This window comes from Dermacentor albipictus, unplaced genomic scaffold (assembly GCF_038994185.2).
Source record: "Dermacentor albipictus isolate Rhodes 1998 colony unplaced genomic scaffold, USDA_Dalb.pri_finalv2 scaffold_11, whole genome shotgun sequence".
Taxonomy (NCBI): domain Eukaryota; kingdom Metazoa; phylum Arthropoda; class Arachnida; order Ixodida; family Ixodidae; genus Dermacentor; species Dermacentor albipictus.
The window spans coordinates 9,430,467-9,447,523 of record NW_027225565.1 but is presented as its reverse complement, the minus strand read 5'-3'; the positions used below and the strand labels follow the sequence as shown (position 1 = coordinate 9,447,523).

Genomic DNA, 17,057 nt, shown 5'->3' with positions numbered 1-17,057 from the left:
TTTAGATAGACTAGCTTTGTTTGCCTCATTTGTTCGTGTGCCTCGTTGGCGGTCGCGCAGTGGATTTGCGATACAGAGGCACCGATGAAAAGCGTGCATGCTCTCCCGAAACCGTGTTACGCGGTGCGTTCGTCGTCAAGCGACCGCATCATAGGTACTTGAGACGTATGTGCTAATTCGCGTGAGCTTTAAAGTGTGCGAAGCTTAAGATGCGGCGGTGGAGCACTCGCAAAGAAAACGTGCGGTCGCCCGCCTGTTCCCTAGCTGGTTTAGTCGTCGTTCGTGCCTAGTCGTTTGCTCGTTCGTTCGCACGCTCGTTTAGTCGTTCGTTTAGTCTGCTGTTCTTATGTTGACCAGGTGGCTTTGGTCCACGTCTTTGTTTTTTATCACAAGTGGTATATGTACTGTAGATGTACTCTCTTGACTTGATCACGCAGATCTGCGTGTATTATATGCGCTGTAGGCGTGCTCTGTTTGACTAGATCGTGCAGATCTGTGGGTATATAAGCAGGTGGTTCTTCAAAAATAAAACCAGTTGTTAGAAAGCGCTCATCCTTGTGTTTCTTCTATTCTTCGTCCCTGTTTGTTTGCGCACAATAAGTTTTAAGATGAATTTGTTCCAACTGGGCCGACTCGCAGTCTTGCTACCAAGCCTCTTGCTGTTCGGTGCCGTGTTTTTTATTTAAAAAATTCGCCGCTGTTAGCAGCGACTCCGCTTTTGTAATCCTCGTATATGGCTTCAATGCTCGGAAAGCACGACGCGTTACATAATGCCGGTTCCCAAAAGTCAGATTCGTCTCAATACAAGCAGTGTTACGTGGTGAAGCAAACGCAAAGTATTGCGGTGAAGCATAACAAGCGAGGGAAGGGGGCAATTGTGACGGGACACAGTATGTATTCATTAATTATACACGAGTGCACCTGCCGTCCCCTGTCACAGTACTGTTATGAGTGTAACCGAGCAGTTCCGAGAGGCGGAAAGACTCTGCGGTCGCCGTCAACGGTTATGCCCAAGGTACAGGAACCAACGACATGAACTATACAGCATAACCGTACACTCGGAACCGCACTTGAAACTGATCCCGTGTTATTTTCTCCGTCCTTACAGGGTGGCGCAAGTGGCACCACGCAACCGACAGCCATCTAAAATGAAACTGTAACAAGTACGAACACCGATAAGCTTAATAAGTGTACTGACAGGCCTTCAGAGCGATTTCGGAGGTGCCCGTGGCAATTTGAGCCCTTGGGCACAGTAAAAGGCATGCATTCGGTTTTTTTGGCCAGCCCGATTTTGAGGACGTTTTCGCGGCCCTTAGGGAGTCCGAAAAATCGGATGTTGACTGTACTAATATGTGTAAACGTACACCACATGCCCTTTGCAACACTTAATTCCTGCACTTGCACAGTGAACAAGTCCAAAACCTAAAAACATTTCTTTCAAGAACAAAACAAACATATTGACACATGTACATTGTTTATCTTTTTCTGGTGACCGTTTCTCCCTGGCTAACCACTGTTAAAATGTTATCACTCAACACAAGACATGCCTTCATGTATCGGGAACTTTCGCTGATTCTATGGTAAAAAAATCTGCAAATAGTGGTGTACATACTGTACTGCATGATGAGTCATGACGCACTTGACCAATGGATCAAAGTTCGACGACCAACAATCGTGCTCACTAGTATCATTGTGCTCTGAGCATTACTTGTTTTTCTGGGCACAAGATTGCCAAATAATGAGTAAACTCACGTCTTTGGCACTATTTCATTCTTCACCGTCATGACAACGTGACAATATTTCTTTTAAATAACACTGAATTAAACAAAAATGTATTAAGAGCTTTTTACTCTTATTTTAAAATAACTAAATGCCTGGAATTTTCTAGCAGCAAGCAAGTTTGAGCATTGCTGCGAGAGAAATTGCACAATTGCCAAGGCACATCAAGCATTCGAACTAAACTTGCACTGCAACACATGCGATTGCGACCAGTTTTTTTCTCTTACCTGCCCTAGTCACAGCATGCAAAATAAGCTTTACTGCAACACGATGCCCAATACACTGTTTTTAACAAAGCCCCCTTCACTGTTTCTTTTGACAAATGTAAAAATAAATGTCTTCATGGGCTGACAAATTACAAGTGACAATGCAGACCCAAAAGGCACCCTGTGATCACTTACCGTCTGAACTCCGCATCAGCCAGCAATTCTTCAACCATACTTTGCTTGCGGTCCTTCTTGGGCACCCTTGCATGGTAGAAATCGGCTGGTGAGTCCATCACCGTCCCCACCTAAGTGCACACGAAGGACAAGAACTTGGATGAAGGCTAGGTGATGACACTTAGAGCCTTGCCACAATGAGTTGAGCCCACATACATCAAAAGAACATATGTCCTGCACTACTACTGCTCCCCCTCATACAAGAAGCTATTACCACACAGCCACTTTTACTGGCCTTTCTCCTGCTTTCCAGAATGCTAATTCTGAGCAACTGCGTACTTCACACCTTCATGTTGCAGGCTCATTAAAACAGCAGAGCTGCAAGACTCACTACGACGGCCAAGTGATTATGACGTTCTGCTGCTGAGTGCAAAGTTATGGGATCAATTTATGTCACCGAGGCTGCATTCTTACAGCGGCAGAATGCAAAGGCTCTAGTGTATCATGCTTTGGGTGCATCTTAAAAGAACCCCAGGTGGCTGAAATTAACCTGGAGCCCTCTTCTACAGTGTCTCTCCCAGCCTTCAAGCTACTTTGAGACATTATAATAAGACACTCATTCACTCTGACTTATGAGTAAATCAGAGCTACAAGGATGAGGAACAGATTGGCCATTTACTCTCCCTTGACCACATACTTTTAAGCACAGTGAATTGTAGGTAAATATACTATAAATTACTCGCACCTTCTTTACAGCATGTGGTGTGAGCAATATCACAGCATGTGGGTACCTACCCACTCAGTCAGTAAAAAAGCAAGTACAGAATATAGGTACCATACAACCACAGTGCAACACAAGACAAGCAACATGAAAGGAGTTTTTAAGTCATTCTGTGGTTACAACACAAGCCACACACAAGCCACACACAAGCCACACACACGCACGCACGCACACGCACACACACAGCAAACCCCATTAACTTAAGCTCCAAGGGGACTGGAAATTTATTCGAATAAAACTGATTTAGAAGAAACGAGAGCCTCTCAGAAAATTGCACTCAATAACTTGCATGGTACAGTGCGCAATAAAGTCACCAATCGATAATTCAGAATTGGAGGGAACCACCTAAAAGTTTAAATAAACGGAGCATGAAATATCAAATTTGCCAGAAAATAACTCTTAATTCCACAAATGGCTTGAAAGCTGCTCAATGTGTTGCTACATGCATGCACATATGCTTGCATGCAACCTGGTCAATTTGTATTTTGACTATTGTCATGGCTTTGCTGCCGAATGAAAAAAAGAGGGTCTCTAAATGCAACAAATCTCCATCAACTGCAACTTAAACAGAGGCCGACCATGCTCCAATAGCCGTATAATTGTGGGTTGCTTCACAAGAGTCATTGTCCGGCAGTTCCCTCAAACGCTGCCCTTTTCAACGGAGACATCGAGGCTAGAGTTGGCGCAGTTAGAAGCTGCTTGATGACTGCGACCAATAAAAATATGTAATAGCCATCATAGAAATCACCCAAGAGCAAGTCGCAGTTTAACATGTGAAGGAACAAACCTGGATGCATGGAACTCATGTGACAAATTGCAAATGCAGTCCTTCTCAACTTAGTGGCTAGGATTGGCTTGTGCTGTGTCTCTGGCATAGTCGGCTATAAGTGGATTGACTATTCAACTAGGCAGACACTTAGTTTCACTTTTGAGGAGGTGCCAGCAACATATCAATGTATCGCTTTTCTTCTGAACTTGGTCCCCTCAACGGCCAAACTGGCATTTTGTCGTGCAGGCGGAGCGCAATGGAGTCTGGATTCATGAGAGGCACGTTGAAAGGTATCCAAACTTCGCTCAAAGCTAAATTATCAGTCGGTGACTGTACTGCAACACCGAGGCCTAGTGCCTTAACATGCATTTTTGGAAGCTTTGTTTTTAATCTTACGAATCACTGAGCGAGTACAGTTAATTTGAGCTGGGAATGCAGAGAAGGGTAATTGCACTAGTCTGCCTCGTGGACTATGTGCCTGTCAGATAATGCCACATCATTTAACACTGGTCATTTGCTGATGATACAGAACTTAATACTGTATCCTTATTTGCTTATCTGCTGAAGTGAGGCACATAATGACAGTATTCTAACATGTTGCTTGCACAGGACTTTACTTTCAGTCACATGGAGAGAGTGGTGGTACAGTCAAACCCCGTTACAACGAACACCACATTAACGAACATTTCAGATTAACGAACTTTTATGAAATCCCGTGCCAACTGCTTATAGTTTCAATGTAAAAATATTTCACTACTACGAACTTCAGAATAACGAACATTTCAGAATAACGATCGTTATTTAATTTCCGTGTCATCTTAACAACACCTCAGTACTACGAACTCATATCCCGAAATGCGAGGATTCTTAGATTTTAGTGTATCCGTCACGGCAGTCGGAGCTCTAAGCTAGCAGACGACGCAGCGCGAAGAGCGGGCCGCCTTGCAACTTGCTTCCCGCAAAAACCTGAGATGGCGCGGAAGGAGAAAGATGCGGGCGGAGACTTTTTTTTCCTTCTCCGTTGTGAAGGCAACGACGCACCAGGTTTTGTGAGTGGAGAGGCGGGGAGCATGGGCTCGTAAAACCTGAGACGGTGCGCCAGAAGAAAAAAAAAAAGTAGTAATTAACGCTGAAGAGGGCCTTTTTTCTTTTTTTCCTGTTGCGGAGGTGACGACGCATCGCGTTTTTCTTGCTTGTTTTCTCAGTTGTTCGCGTGCTGTCACCCGTATCAGGCCTGTCCATCTTGTTTTTCTTCTGGTTATATTATTGTGTTAGAAGTGCGTGCCGGCGTTCGCGTTGCCATGAGCTCAACTCTAACCACGGCGAAGAAGCGAAAGCAGTTTTCTTTGAGCGAGGGAGTAGAGATTCTTCGCGAGATAGAAGACGGGAAGAAACAATCCGTCGTGGCTAAAGAACGTGGAGTGGCGCGGTCGACGATCGCCACGATTCTCAAAGATAAGGAGAAAATCTTTAAGCACCAGCAAGAATCTTGCTGCACGTTACGGCAGCACCCGAAGACCGCGACGAGTCCGTGTCGGCCACAGATGCGTTGGACTGCTTGCGAAAACTCCGCATATTTATAGCCAAAAGCGGCACAGCGACCGAAGGCGTGCATAAGAATGCGGACGGTCTGGAATCGTTCGTGCTGCAGAGTCTGTGCTGCACCCGTCAGAAGACGATCACGGACCATTTCAAATAAATGTGCCTTGTCTGACGATCACGTGTGCATTGTGTGAGAAACGAGTTCAAGGAAGTACCGTTTCAAAGGTAGGACGCTTGCGTTACTGAAATGCTGTTGTTATGGCTAATTTTTGGGCTTTCACTATAACGACCTTTCAGAATAACGAACATTTTCCCGCGGTCCCCTGAAGTTCGTTGTACCGAGATTTCTCTGTACATGCAGTGGGCCTAATGCATCATGCAAGGCTTTTTAAAAGGCTCAATTTTCTTGGTATGCATCATTGCGATGGCTAGCAAAGCATCGAACTTTGGTTCCTGGCTCAAGTTTGTATTGAAGTCAGTGCCTGAAAGTGAAAAATTTTGTTGAAGATAACCAATACACAGTTTTATGAGTCTAGATTTGGAGGAGTTTTTTTCCTATTCAAATAGATGCGATCCTGTCAGGATCAACCGACCAATTCAAGTTATACATCAATTCGAATTACTGTATTTACTCAAATATAACACAGACTTTTTTCTGATAAAACAGGTCCAAAAAATGCATTCACGTTAGAACCGAGTGCGCCCCTAAATCTGCGTTACCATATTGTCATCGGCATTTCAATATGGCTGCCTCATACATACTTCGAGCCATACAGTTTGATGCAATAATTACTTGAGGGAACTCTGGCGCTAGTGTCTACGGGAGCTGCAATGGGAGTGGTTTTACCAGCATGGGAAATACATGGATTTGCTTAAACTTCATCACTCCGGCTTCAAACGGCTTTGTGGCTTTGTAAGCTCGTCATATTCAACAATGTACTGCGTAATAAATAATTAAATAAACATTATTAAAATTGTCCAACGGCAGGATTCAAACACAGGACTTCTAGCGCAGAAGCCTAATACTGAAACCATTAAGCCACGGACGCATGCATCGACAAGCAAATGAAGCACCCTTATGAATTTATCGCGGGCATGCCAGTGCCTTAATATGCTTGGCGTTTCGATTTGGCCACCTCGACAAGCTCAATCGTTGCAATTAGTAGCAAGTGTGCGTGTTCACAGCATCTTCTCCACTTCAAAGGGCATAGATTGCTCTGAAATTTACGATAATGAAGGCATATTTATTTATTTATTTATTTATTTACAGAGTACCTACATCGCCATGAAGGCATTACGTAGGGGGGAACAAAATATAACCAGTATTACAGTAAAGATTTTGGACAGATATACTCAAAAACAGAAGCACTACAATAGCTGTTAGAGAAAGGCATACAAGTAACGTGAAACAAGCAGGTTCCAAGATATATAACCCATACATTTGTTTTACAAGACCGCCGTCACAGCACTGAAAAGAATAGTTCGTCATTTGACACATTTACTATATAATTTGATAAACTGTTCCATTGTCTAATTGATTTGGGGAAAAAAGAGTAGCAAAATGTGTTTGTTCTGCAGTTATAGGCTGAGATCTTTTTGTTGTTATCACAGCGAGTCGACATATAATCTGGTTCCAGGAGATAGTTATAGCGATTAATACCTGTCTGATTATTATATATTCAATGCAATAGTTTAAGCCTTAACATCTGCCTACGCATATGTAGGCAGAAGTGTGTTATATGAAGTGTTATATACAAAGCCACAAGAACATCTGAACCTACATGCACAAAAATCAGATAAATCCATGCACTTTCCATCATTCCCATGGTGGGTCAATGACTGCAGTGCCAGAGTTCCCTCTATTATATTGTAGGAAACTCTATGTTTTGAGCCTAGCTGCCGTAGCTTCTCTATGTGCTTTAGTAGTACACCGTCCGTCTTCCCGTTTAGCGCATTTGCTCTATAATAGTGAACTAGAATACATTCTAGTTCACTGTAGCTCTATCAGCATGGAAGTGCCAACTACAATGACATGCCGAGTTCATCACGATGCCGCAATTAAAAGGAAAGAGATCACATGTGTGGAGACGGATGGAAATCAAGCCGAAATCACGGGTGTTCGGAGTTCCCAAAACATGCACGCGGGACTGGCGCAAAGGTGGCTGCTATGTACGGCGCAGCCACGGGGCCCCTATATTGAAAGCGATCTGTGATGGAGACAGAGTCTACACATCTAGGTGCACCGTGCTGTGTTCTCATCGCTTAGTGTGCGTTGAAGCAAGAGGCCGCACTAAGGTCAATTCGCTCACTTCTACTACCGCGCTTTCCCCCTCCAGCATATTGATAATGAGTTTCGGCGACCATTGCGCGACATGTGTTCATGTTTGCTTGTGCGCGCATGACACCATGCTGGTTAATTGAGTTGGTAAGCGAATGTTTAAAAGTTTATATGGCCAATAAAACTACTATCCTTACTTTTTGTATAGCTGTCTATTAATTTGCTAGCGTAATCAATGCTTCACCTTTCAGGCGAAACTGTGACTTTTTTATTTATCGCAATTCTAGCGCATTGGGAGTAAATCTGTTTTTCCAAATGAGAGAAAGTTGTATTCCTGTATGAAAAAATGAGGTGCGCGGTACTGTAAAGAACTTTTCTTTTCTTTAGGTCGTGGCGAACAGGTGTGCGTTACAATTGAGGGCACGTTAGAATCAAGTAAACATAGTAAGAGATTTCGAATTACCGGGATTCCATTGTATATAAAATGTTGTGTATATTGAACTATTTCTCAATTGCTGCACTGTTTGGTATAACAAAGTTCAACTGTACCTTCTTTCTGCCAGTGTGAATTGTATGCAAGCACGTGAAGCTTTTGCATGTAAATCATGAGCATTGGTGTCAAAAAGCACAAGTGGGTCATTTATAAGTACACCAGTCTAACGTGAAGCCTGCCACAGCCTGGCTATCCTGAAAGGCTTAGCACTGTGGTAATTGATGAGCGCCTTCAAAGGGCAACTCCGGTGATTTTTCGATGTCCACTGACCTAAATAAAACTTTTAATATACATTCTTTTCTGCACTCTGATTATCTGTACCAAATGATATGGCTGCAAGTCATTTAGTTTTCCTGAAAATGAATTTTAAAGATTGGTTGTGTGTTCCCGACTCATGCCCACGAATGTATGGCTTTTTGCTGGCCACCCTGTGTTTGTGACATCAAGAGACTACACCGCCACTTCGCCCAGAAACGCCGAAGCTGGCTCCTTTTTCTACGACACAACGGCTGACAATTATCGTTTCGACAGACATGATAACCAGTGCTTCTCTTCATCTTGAAGCACCACAATGCGTTGAGCTTGTGCACGTAATTACTCGAATCCAACGCGCACATTGTTTCATATAGAATGGGTCCAAAAATTGCATGCGTGTTAGAATCAAGTACAACCCTAAATCTGCGTTAGCATATCGCAATCGGCATTTCAAAATGGCCGCCTCGCACATGTTTTCAGTGCACCGTCCGTCTTCCTGGTATTCCCGTTTTCCGCATTTGCTCTATCAGCATGGAAGTGCCAGACTGCAAAGACATGTCGAGTTCATCACGATGCCGCAATTAAAAGGAGAGATCACGTGGGCACAGGCGGACGGAAATCGGGCCACATCACAGGTATTCAGAGTTCCCGAAACTTGCGTGCGGGACTGGCGCAAACAGGAGAAGCTTTCTACTCCGGTAGCTGCTACGTACGGCACGGTCGCGCAATCGCCATCTTGAAAGCGATCTGCGATGGAGAGAAGAGTCTACAGATCTAGGTGCACCGCGCTGTGTTCTTGTTGCTTAGTGCACGTTGAAGCGAAAGGGTGCACAAAACTCAATTAGCTTGCTCCTGCTACCGCACTTCCCCACTCCAGCATTCTGATAAAGTTTCCATATTCACTGCGTGAAATGTGTTCATCTTTGCTTGTGTGCGTGACACGATGCTTGTTAATTTAGTTAGTAAGCGAATGTTTAAAAGTTTATACGGCCGATAAGACTACTATCCTTACTTTTCGTATAGCTGTCTATCAATTTGCAATCGTAATCAATGCTTCGCCTTTCGGGCAAAATTGCACCTTTTTTTATTTAGCGCAACTTCAGTGTATTGGGAGTAAATGTTCGGTTCTCCAAATTAAAGAAAGTTGCATTCCTGTATGAAAGAATGAGGTGCGCAATAGTGTAAAGGACTCTTATTTTATGTCGCGATAAACGGGCACGCTACAATCAAGGGTGCGTTAGAATCTAGTAAATATGGTAAACTGCCTCAAGCAGCGGCAGCTGGTCAAAAGCAAACAGCAATCTTTCAGCGCTCATACTGTTGCTGGCTAGCTTGAAAGAGCTGTAAAAGCTACCCGTGTCGTCGGGAGACATCACCAGCTTCGCTTTTCTTGGTGTTTCGTGTACTGCGTGTTTACATTATGGAAGTGTAGGACCTGACGTCACATGAAGCAGCTACCCATCTTGGTTTTGGTCGCTCATTTATTGGTTACTTAAATTTATTGAAGAGTTTCTAAGCAAATTGAACTACCCTACTCGTGAGGAGACTGTCAATACCATTTGAAAATGACAACATCCTGATATGGCTAAAAAACGCCGGAGTTGCCCTTTAACTACTGCTCGAATAAATAACCTGTTGTGGCATCTGCATTTAAATGAATAACATACATTGTTTTTGTCAACAGGCTAGTTTCGGTAAGCATGCAGTACTAGCCACAGCCATGCTACACTCCTTTCCTGTTGATGCACGCTGCACTTGTGTTCTATAGATGCAGAGAGCTTACGCAGCAATTGCACAGTGTGTACGGTGCAAGCAGCACTTCGAAAAAAAAAAAGATCACTCTGCAAGGTAGGCTTGATGCCAATGACAATAAGGAGTGACAAGTGAAGCCTCATTTTTTTTTTACACAGTTCTAACACAGAGATCAAAATTAGCCTTCTTTTTTTTTTTACAGAAAGAAAGCACAGATTGCACTGAGTAAACATGGTTAATAGGACACAGGTACTTTGTCAACCATGACATAAGTAGTTTGAAGGGGCGGCCTAGTCCTAGGAGGCCGAAAATTCAGAAAAAATTGCATTTTTAACATTTTTCAATATCTATCACTCTTTTCGAACTAATCTGTTAAGTATCTTGCTTCAAGAATGAATACTGTAGTCAAGTAATAACAAAATTACCTGTAGAAATCCATGTCCCTCCTATCTTAAATTGTTTTCAGAATTTTCTCGCAATTAACTTTTTTGACTCCTTGCAATCTGCCAACATTCATATGTAAGCACACCGAGCATGTAGAATCTCTCTTTTTTTGGGGGGGTAGAAAGTTGCATGTAAAATAAGTGGTATAATGCAAGCAGATTTTAAAATTCTGGCTTCAAAATTTAATTATCTTGCTTTATTTTCTGCTGCTTGGTTCCCACATAGCAGAAAGTGAACTTAAATGTATTATAGCAGTACTTACATTGACCGCTTTTTAAAAATGCTTGCATTATTGCATTCTTCAACCCTTTGAGCTGTTGACCCATGCATTTAAATAAAATTTTTATTGAGCCATTTTTCCACAATAGAGGCCTGGAACAACGGTATATTTTTAATTCATTTTAATTGACTTGTGGAATATCTGACTTGCACAAAAAAACGAAATATTTGAAATCAGCATGAAAAACTAAACAACTATGCATAATTTCATCAAGATTGGTTGAAAAAATTGTCTAAAAACCCTGTAAGGCCCCTCACCAGTCCACATAGCAAATTGTGGTTATATTCTGGAAGTTATTATGTGCCTTCTAAAGATCGTTCTACCGCAACAATTTTTAAAATCAGTTCATTAATAGCAGCGGTAGAAATAGTTGAAACGGCGCAAATCCATGATTTCAGGAGGCGAGCCTCACCGCCAACATAGACACTCTCTCCATTTGCCCTGTCTAGCCTCCGCAAGTGAAATTCCTTCACTGCGTTTTACCCCACCCGAGCCTGAGCATCACGTAACGAATACGTCACAAGCTTTTTTTTCTTCTTCTCTCTCTCGTGTTTTTGCTGAGTGGCACACTTCCGGTGATGATCTCGCGCATGAGCTCTTGTGTTTGTCACAATGTGAGCAGCAAATGATTTTGCACGCTCTGCACGAGAACACCTGATCAGTGCCACAATCACGAGCAGTGAGGCAGACGTGAGAGGATGAAAGAGCCTGATCGCAGCACAGGAAGATGGCAGAAAATGGGATAGTTTCATTCTCTGCACATGCGACTGCCCGACGTGGGAACAAGCACACGAAATGAAAATACATCTCTTTTGCTATGGTACATAATAAAACAAAAACATAGAGACATTCGGCTTCTATGTTTCATTATTTCTCTAAACTTTAATTCGTCTATTGAAGCAACATATTGAAAAATAACTGACATTGCCTTGAATAATTGTCGAAGCCACATGACACTATGAGCGATGTCGCAGTACTCCCATGTGCATAAGCACACTTGCACGATATATGTCGACTTTCCGGCTGGGAGCGTGGCGCCCATGAGGAGAAAGGCAAATGGCATTTGGTTTAAAATTTAAGCCCTTTCCGCGGCGCGTAGGGATATAATACTTAGCAGACTCTAGTGAGTGAGTGGAAAGTGTTGTGGTTGAAAATGCGGTAACTGCTGAAGACTGTTTAAAATGCGGCAACAAAACACTGCGAAACAGCGGCAGCTCCGAACACCCTCAACTGGCTGACAAAGAAGACGATGCTCACGGGCGGTGGCACGAGCTGTCAGAGGAGGGAGAAAAAATGTCACCCAATCAGGCAGTAGAGTGTTTTAGCCGAACGTTTTTGACGGTCCGGTCCGCTCTCGCGTACCCGCTCACAGTTAGCGGAGCGGCGGACGAAGAATCAGTTTTAGCGGAGCGCCCGGCTGCGTCCGAAAGGCATGTGCTAGTGTTCCTGTATATGCTCCCGCAGGGAGCATATACCTGCGGGAGCATATACAGGAACACTAGCATGTGCTTGCCTGACGCGCCACCTTGCCGCAGAAGGTAAAACCACTATGAACATAATATTCAAGTTGTAAGAATTGCCGCAATAAAATAATATATTTGGAATTGCTCAAGTGTCTGAAGGCATTTCACGCAATACATTGCATTTTCATTTCTTATATATATATATATATATATATATATATATATATATATATAATCCTTACATTAACAAAGCCGTTACGCTGTGTTGTAGCCAAGACAAGGTTTTTTGCTCTTTCAGTACACCTAAAACGTGGTCCGCATAAACAAACGTGCACACATGGCATGGTTCTGAAACGGATTCATGGCCACAACCTCCCGAATAGAAGAAGATCTTCGTGTCTCCTAAAGTGTACTCTAGGTTTGCGCTTTACAAATCCCGATTCAAACGACCTCGTGGACGGGCCAGCAGCACTGGGGGCAGCCATTTTGCTTCGCTAGACCCGCTTGACGCGCTCGCCGCGCTCCGCTGAGAAAGCTTTCTAGCGGAGAGGGGGCTCCCGTCCGCTCGCCCGCTCACTGCTGAACGGGTCGCGCATGCGCACTTGCGCCTCCGCTAGCCCGCTGAGCGGAGCGGACCATCAAAAACGCTCTGCTAAAATAGCCTATTGGCACGAAACCAAGGGTACAAAAAACCAGCAGAGAGAGGCACTTGAACACTGAGAGAAGAGGATGCTCAGAGACGCGGAGCTTAACAATTGCTGGTGTCGAGGTCGGTATCGCCGGGGTTCAGACCTAAACCCGAGAGCCTTGACAGAACCAGAATGACCCTGGCTGTCTTTGGAGAAATCCGCCAAGCGTAGGGCTCGGCTATGGCTGGTGCACCTGCTGCTGCTGGCATTCCTGCTGGACAGTTGGCAAGAACGTACCAGCGCTGGCACACCAACCAGCAGGGATTATATGCGCTCAACGAACTGTCCAATAAGGAAGTCAGCGGGGAAGAAATGCTTTTCGCCCTATTCACCCAGAACAATGCTGACCAGAGGACATGAAAAATGGAATGAAACTTGGTCTGGGGCAGCAGGACACTACAGATGCTGATCGACACAGGGTCATCCGTCAGTGTTATTCCAAAAAACATATCTTTAAGTGGTGGTCTAGGCTAGAAAAAACGCCACTTCGATTGGCCTGCTCCTTGGGGCCTCTTCCAGTGGTAGGCCGAGTCGTCATGACGGTGGAGCACGGCAAGACACAAGTGGACAGTTCGCTTGTGGTAGTCAACTGTGACGGACCACTACTGTATGGTAGAAACACAATTCAAGCTTTCCGCGAAGCCGGCTTGCCACTCTTCGAAGAACAGGCTCTACTAGGCGTTCATGCGCAGCAGTCTGAAGATGGCATAAAAGATCTGCTTGAGGAGTTCTCAGACTTGTTTGAAAACCGGCTGGGCTGTTGCAGAGGTCCGCCCGTGAAGCTACACAAGAAAGAAGGTGGGCTGCCATGGTTTTTGAGGGCTCGTTTGGTGCCATTCACGCTTCGCAAAGCCGTATCCGCTGAAATTGACCACCTTGTTCAGCAAGGCGTCGGTGAGTGTTTATGAGTGGGCTGCGCCTGTAGTACAAGTGGTGAAGAAGAATGAGGAGATCAGGCTGTGCGGTGATTTTAAACACACCGTGAATCCCGCCACTCACCTGGAGCAGTACCCTTTGCCAAAGGTGGATGACATTTTTTCTGCGCCCTACAGGGGAGAAGTATATACTTCACTGGACTTGCAGAATGCTTGTAACCAGCTCCCGCTTGACGAAGAGGCTAAAAAGATAACCGTCATCAACATGCACCAGGGCTTATACTCGTACAACCGACTAGCCTTCGGCATTTCGTCTGCTCCCGCACTGTTCCAGCGGCGCATTGAGTCGTTATTGCAGGGCTTACCAAGAGTGCGCGTATACTTAGACGACATCTAATCGCCGAGAAACAGCATGGCACGTCGACGCTTCAACAAGTGCTGCAGAGACTGCGGGACAGTGGCCTCTAGCTAAACAAAGGCAAATGTCGGTTCCGAGAGAAAGAAGTGCAGTTTCTGAGGCACAAGATTGATGCAACTGGCCTTCACCTGCGTGACAACCTCGAAGCCATAACAGCTGCACCAAATACAGAGTCAGTAAGCCAACTTAGGTCGTTTCTGGGGCTAATAACGTATTACTCAAAGTTTTGGCCTAATTTGGCTACGACCCTGGCTCCGCTCTATCGGTTGCTGGTGAAAGGCCAACACTGGTACTGCAAAGAAGAGCAGGAAAGAGCTTTTGAGAAAGCAAAGCGTGCCTTGTTAAAGGCAGATTTTCTGGTTCACTACGATCCGCAGAAGGAATTGCGACTAGAGTGTGACGCTTCATCAGAGGGTTTAAGCCAGTATTATTTCACCGCATTGAGGGCGTGGACCATCCTATAGCATTTCGTTCAAGAACGCTGATATCAGCAGAATGCAATTATTCACAAACAGAGGAAGAAGCGCTGGCCTCGGTGTTTGAAATTTCTAAGTTTCGCGATTTCCTGTTCCGCAACCGTTTCACGTTAATAACGGATCACAAGCCACTCACCGGGCTCTTCCACCCAGACAAACCGATTCCGCAGATGGCCGCAGCTCAAATTCAGCATTGGGCGCTCCTTCTATCAGCATACCAATACAATCTGGAATACCACAAGGAACTGCACAATGGTAACAGGGACGCTCTTAGTCGCATGCCTTTGCCAGGGGATCAGGAATGCAGAAGTCAAGTGGTAATGGAATGTGTGCTCTACATGCAGGGTTTAGATGCAAGTGCCCTTCCATCTGAACAAATAATTGCTCTGACCCAGGAAGACGGCACGCTTCGTCAAGTCCGGGAATGGATCGAGCATGGATGGCCATCACATCTCGCCAAGGAGCAGCAGCATCTGCTTCCGTACTTCACCCACCGACACGAGCTTGTCGTGAGCCATAGCCTCATTTACTGAGATCATCGTGTGGTCGTGCCGGAGACAGCCCGACAGTGCTTATTGAATGAGCTGCACGATACGCACCCAGGAATCGGGGCCATGAAGAGGCTTGCGCGCACGTTATTCTGGTACCCCAGATTGGACAATGACATTGAAAGGTTGGTGAAAGGCTGCCCCCAGTGCGTGTAGTGTTGGTCGATGCCTGCGGTGCAAGTTCCTTCACTGTGGCCCAAGACAGGAAAGCGGAAGGTACCGATTGCATATGGATTTTGCAGGCCCTGTTGATGGTTACCTAATCTTCATCTTAGTTGACACGGAAACCAAGTGGACAGAAGCAACGATTGTGAAAACAGCGATGACAAACACAACTGTTCAGCTGCTCAGAGAAGGTTCCACTCATTTTGGTATTTCACAGTGTGTGATGTCAGACAACGGCCCCCAGTTCTCGAGTGCGCCAATGGCAAAGTTCATGCAGGAAAATTGCATATGCCATGTCAGGACGGCACCGTACCATCCACAATCAAATGGATTAGCGGAGCGGGCTGTGCAAACAATAAAAGAGGGTCTTAAGAAAAACAAATGCGGCACATTACAAGAAAAGCTGTCCCATTTTCTGTTCCGTTACAGATAGACGCCTCTCAAAAGCGGTAAATCATCTACACAACTACTCATTAGATTCCAGCCCCGGACAAGGCTGTCTGCCCACTTCCCAGAAGGCGAGGTACCTGCAGAGGCTGACATGATCCAGGAACAGTTTCTGTCGGCCAATACACAACCACTGTTCCCACCTGGAAAGCTCATCTGGTCCCGCCAATTTCAGCGAGGGCGAAAATGGCTACCAGGGACTGTGATAGTGGCAGAGGGGAATCGCATGGTAATGCTGGAGACACCCCTGGGAATACAACGCTGTCATGTGGATCGGTTGTATACACGGCTAGCAGAAGTGACAACGCAAAGGGAGAAAGCAACTACGCTTGGCCGCAGCTCAGCAGAAACACAGCCGGCCACGGAGACTCGAGAAGCAAGTGTAACGGCGCACTACAATCCAGTGACTCCCCAGCCGGCCGCAGAGACTCGAAAAACGAGTGCATCGGAAGCGGGCCCAATGCAACTTCGCCGCTCCACATGACCAAGACACCCGCCGGAGCGACTGGGCTTTTGAAGGTGGAAAAGATGCAGCGTCGTCAATTGTGGGCCGAGTTTCTTATCAGCTACCAGCAAGAAACGATGCTTGGCCGCAGCGGGTGTCGCAACTAAGGTGGTTTCTTTTCAGTAACTTGAAAGCTAAAGTACAGAGCAATAATCAGGACAGTATTCTGCAGCTGCTGTGTTGCGTCACTTCAAGCATGAATCGAGATAACCCCGGTGATGGAATGATTCCCTACTGCAGTGGCTTCTCAATAAACATAGATTTATATTTTTAATTCATCACTAAGAGTCGCAACAATTTACCGTTGGCGCCCGACACGGCAAAAACATGAAGCTGCATAAGAGGTCCACCATGTGACGTTCGACTAGTGTACGCAGTTCCTGGTCTTTTTATTAGTATTGAAATTCAGTGTAATTTTTATTGTTATAAGCTTTTCCTACCTTACAATGTGCAGATAAGCCTTCATTTGTAGTGAGCAGAAAACTGGCACTGCCTTCGCCTTCACCTTCTACAAGTTGGCTTGGGTCGCTTACCGACAGAACGATGACGACAGGGGCCACCCAGCCATGATGTAGGCATGTACTTGGGGAAAAATGCGGTACAAGTATAAGAAATGTCTGTACAACAACGCGAACCTATTGAAACAGCTTTTTATCTTCAAAAGTGGTTCAAATGGTCAAGATGTATGTGGCTAACAAAAGTTACACTCACTCCTGTG

General features: G+C 45.1%; 1 protein-coding gene and 1 pseudogene across 2 annotated transcripts in view; one reads left to right on the top strand and one right to left on the bottom strand.

The window, feature by feature from the left end:
* The window catches only part of LOC139051259 (deoxynucleotidyltransferase terminal-interacting protein 2), a 49,335-nt gene that overhangs the window by 4,503 nt on the left and 27,775 nt on the right, over positions 1–17,057 (bottom strand). For both annotated transcript variants that reach the window (XM_070528264.1, XM_070528263.1), the window contains one exon: positions 2,181–2,290. In XM_070528264.1, coding sequence (XP_070384365.1) covers positions 2,181–2,290 — 110 coding nt within the window. The remainder of the gene's footprint in view (positions 1–2,180; positions 2,291–17,057) is intronic.
* LOC139051347 (uncharacterized) lies at positions 13,442–16,318 on the top strand (annotated as a pseudogene).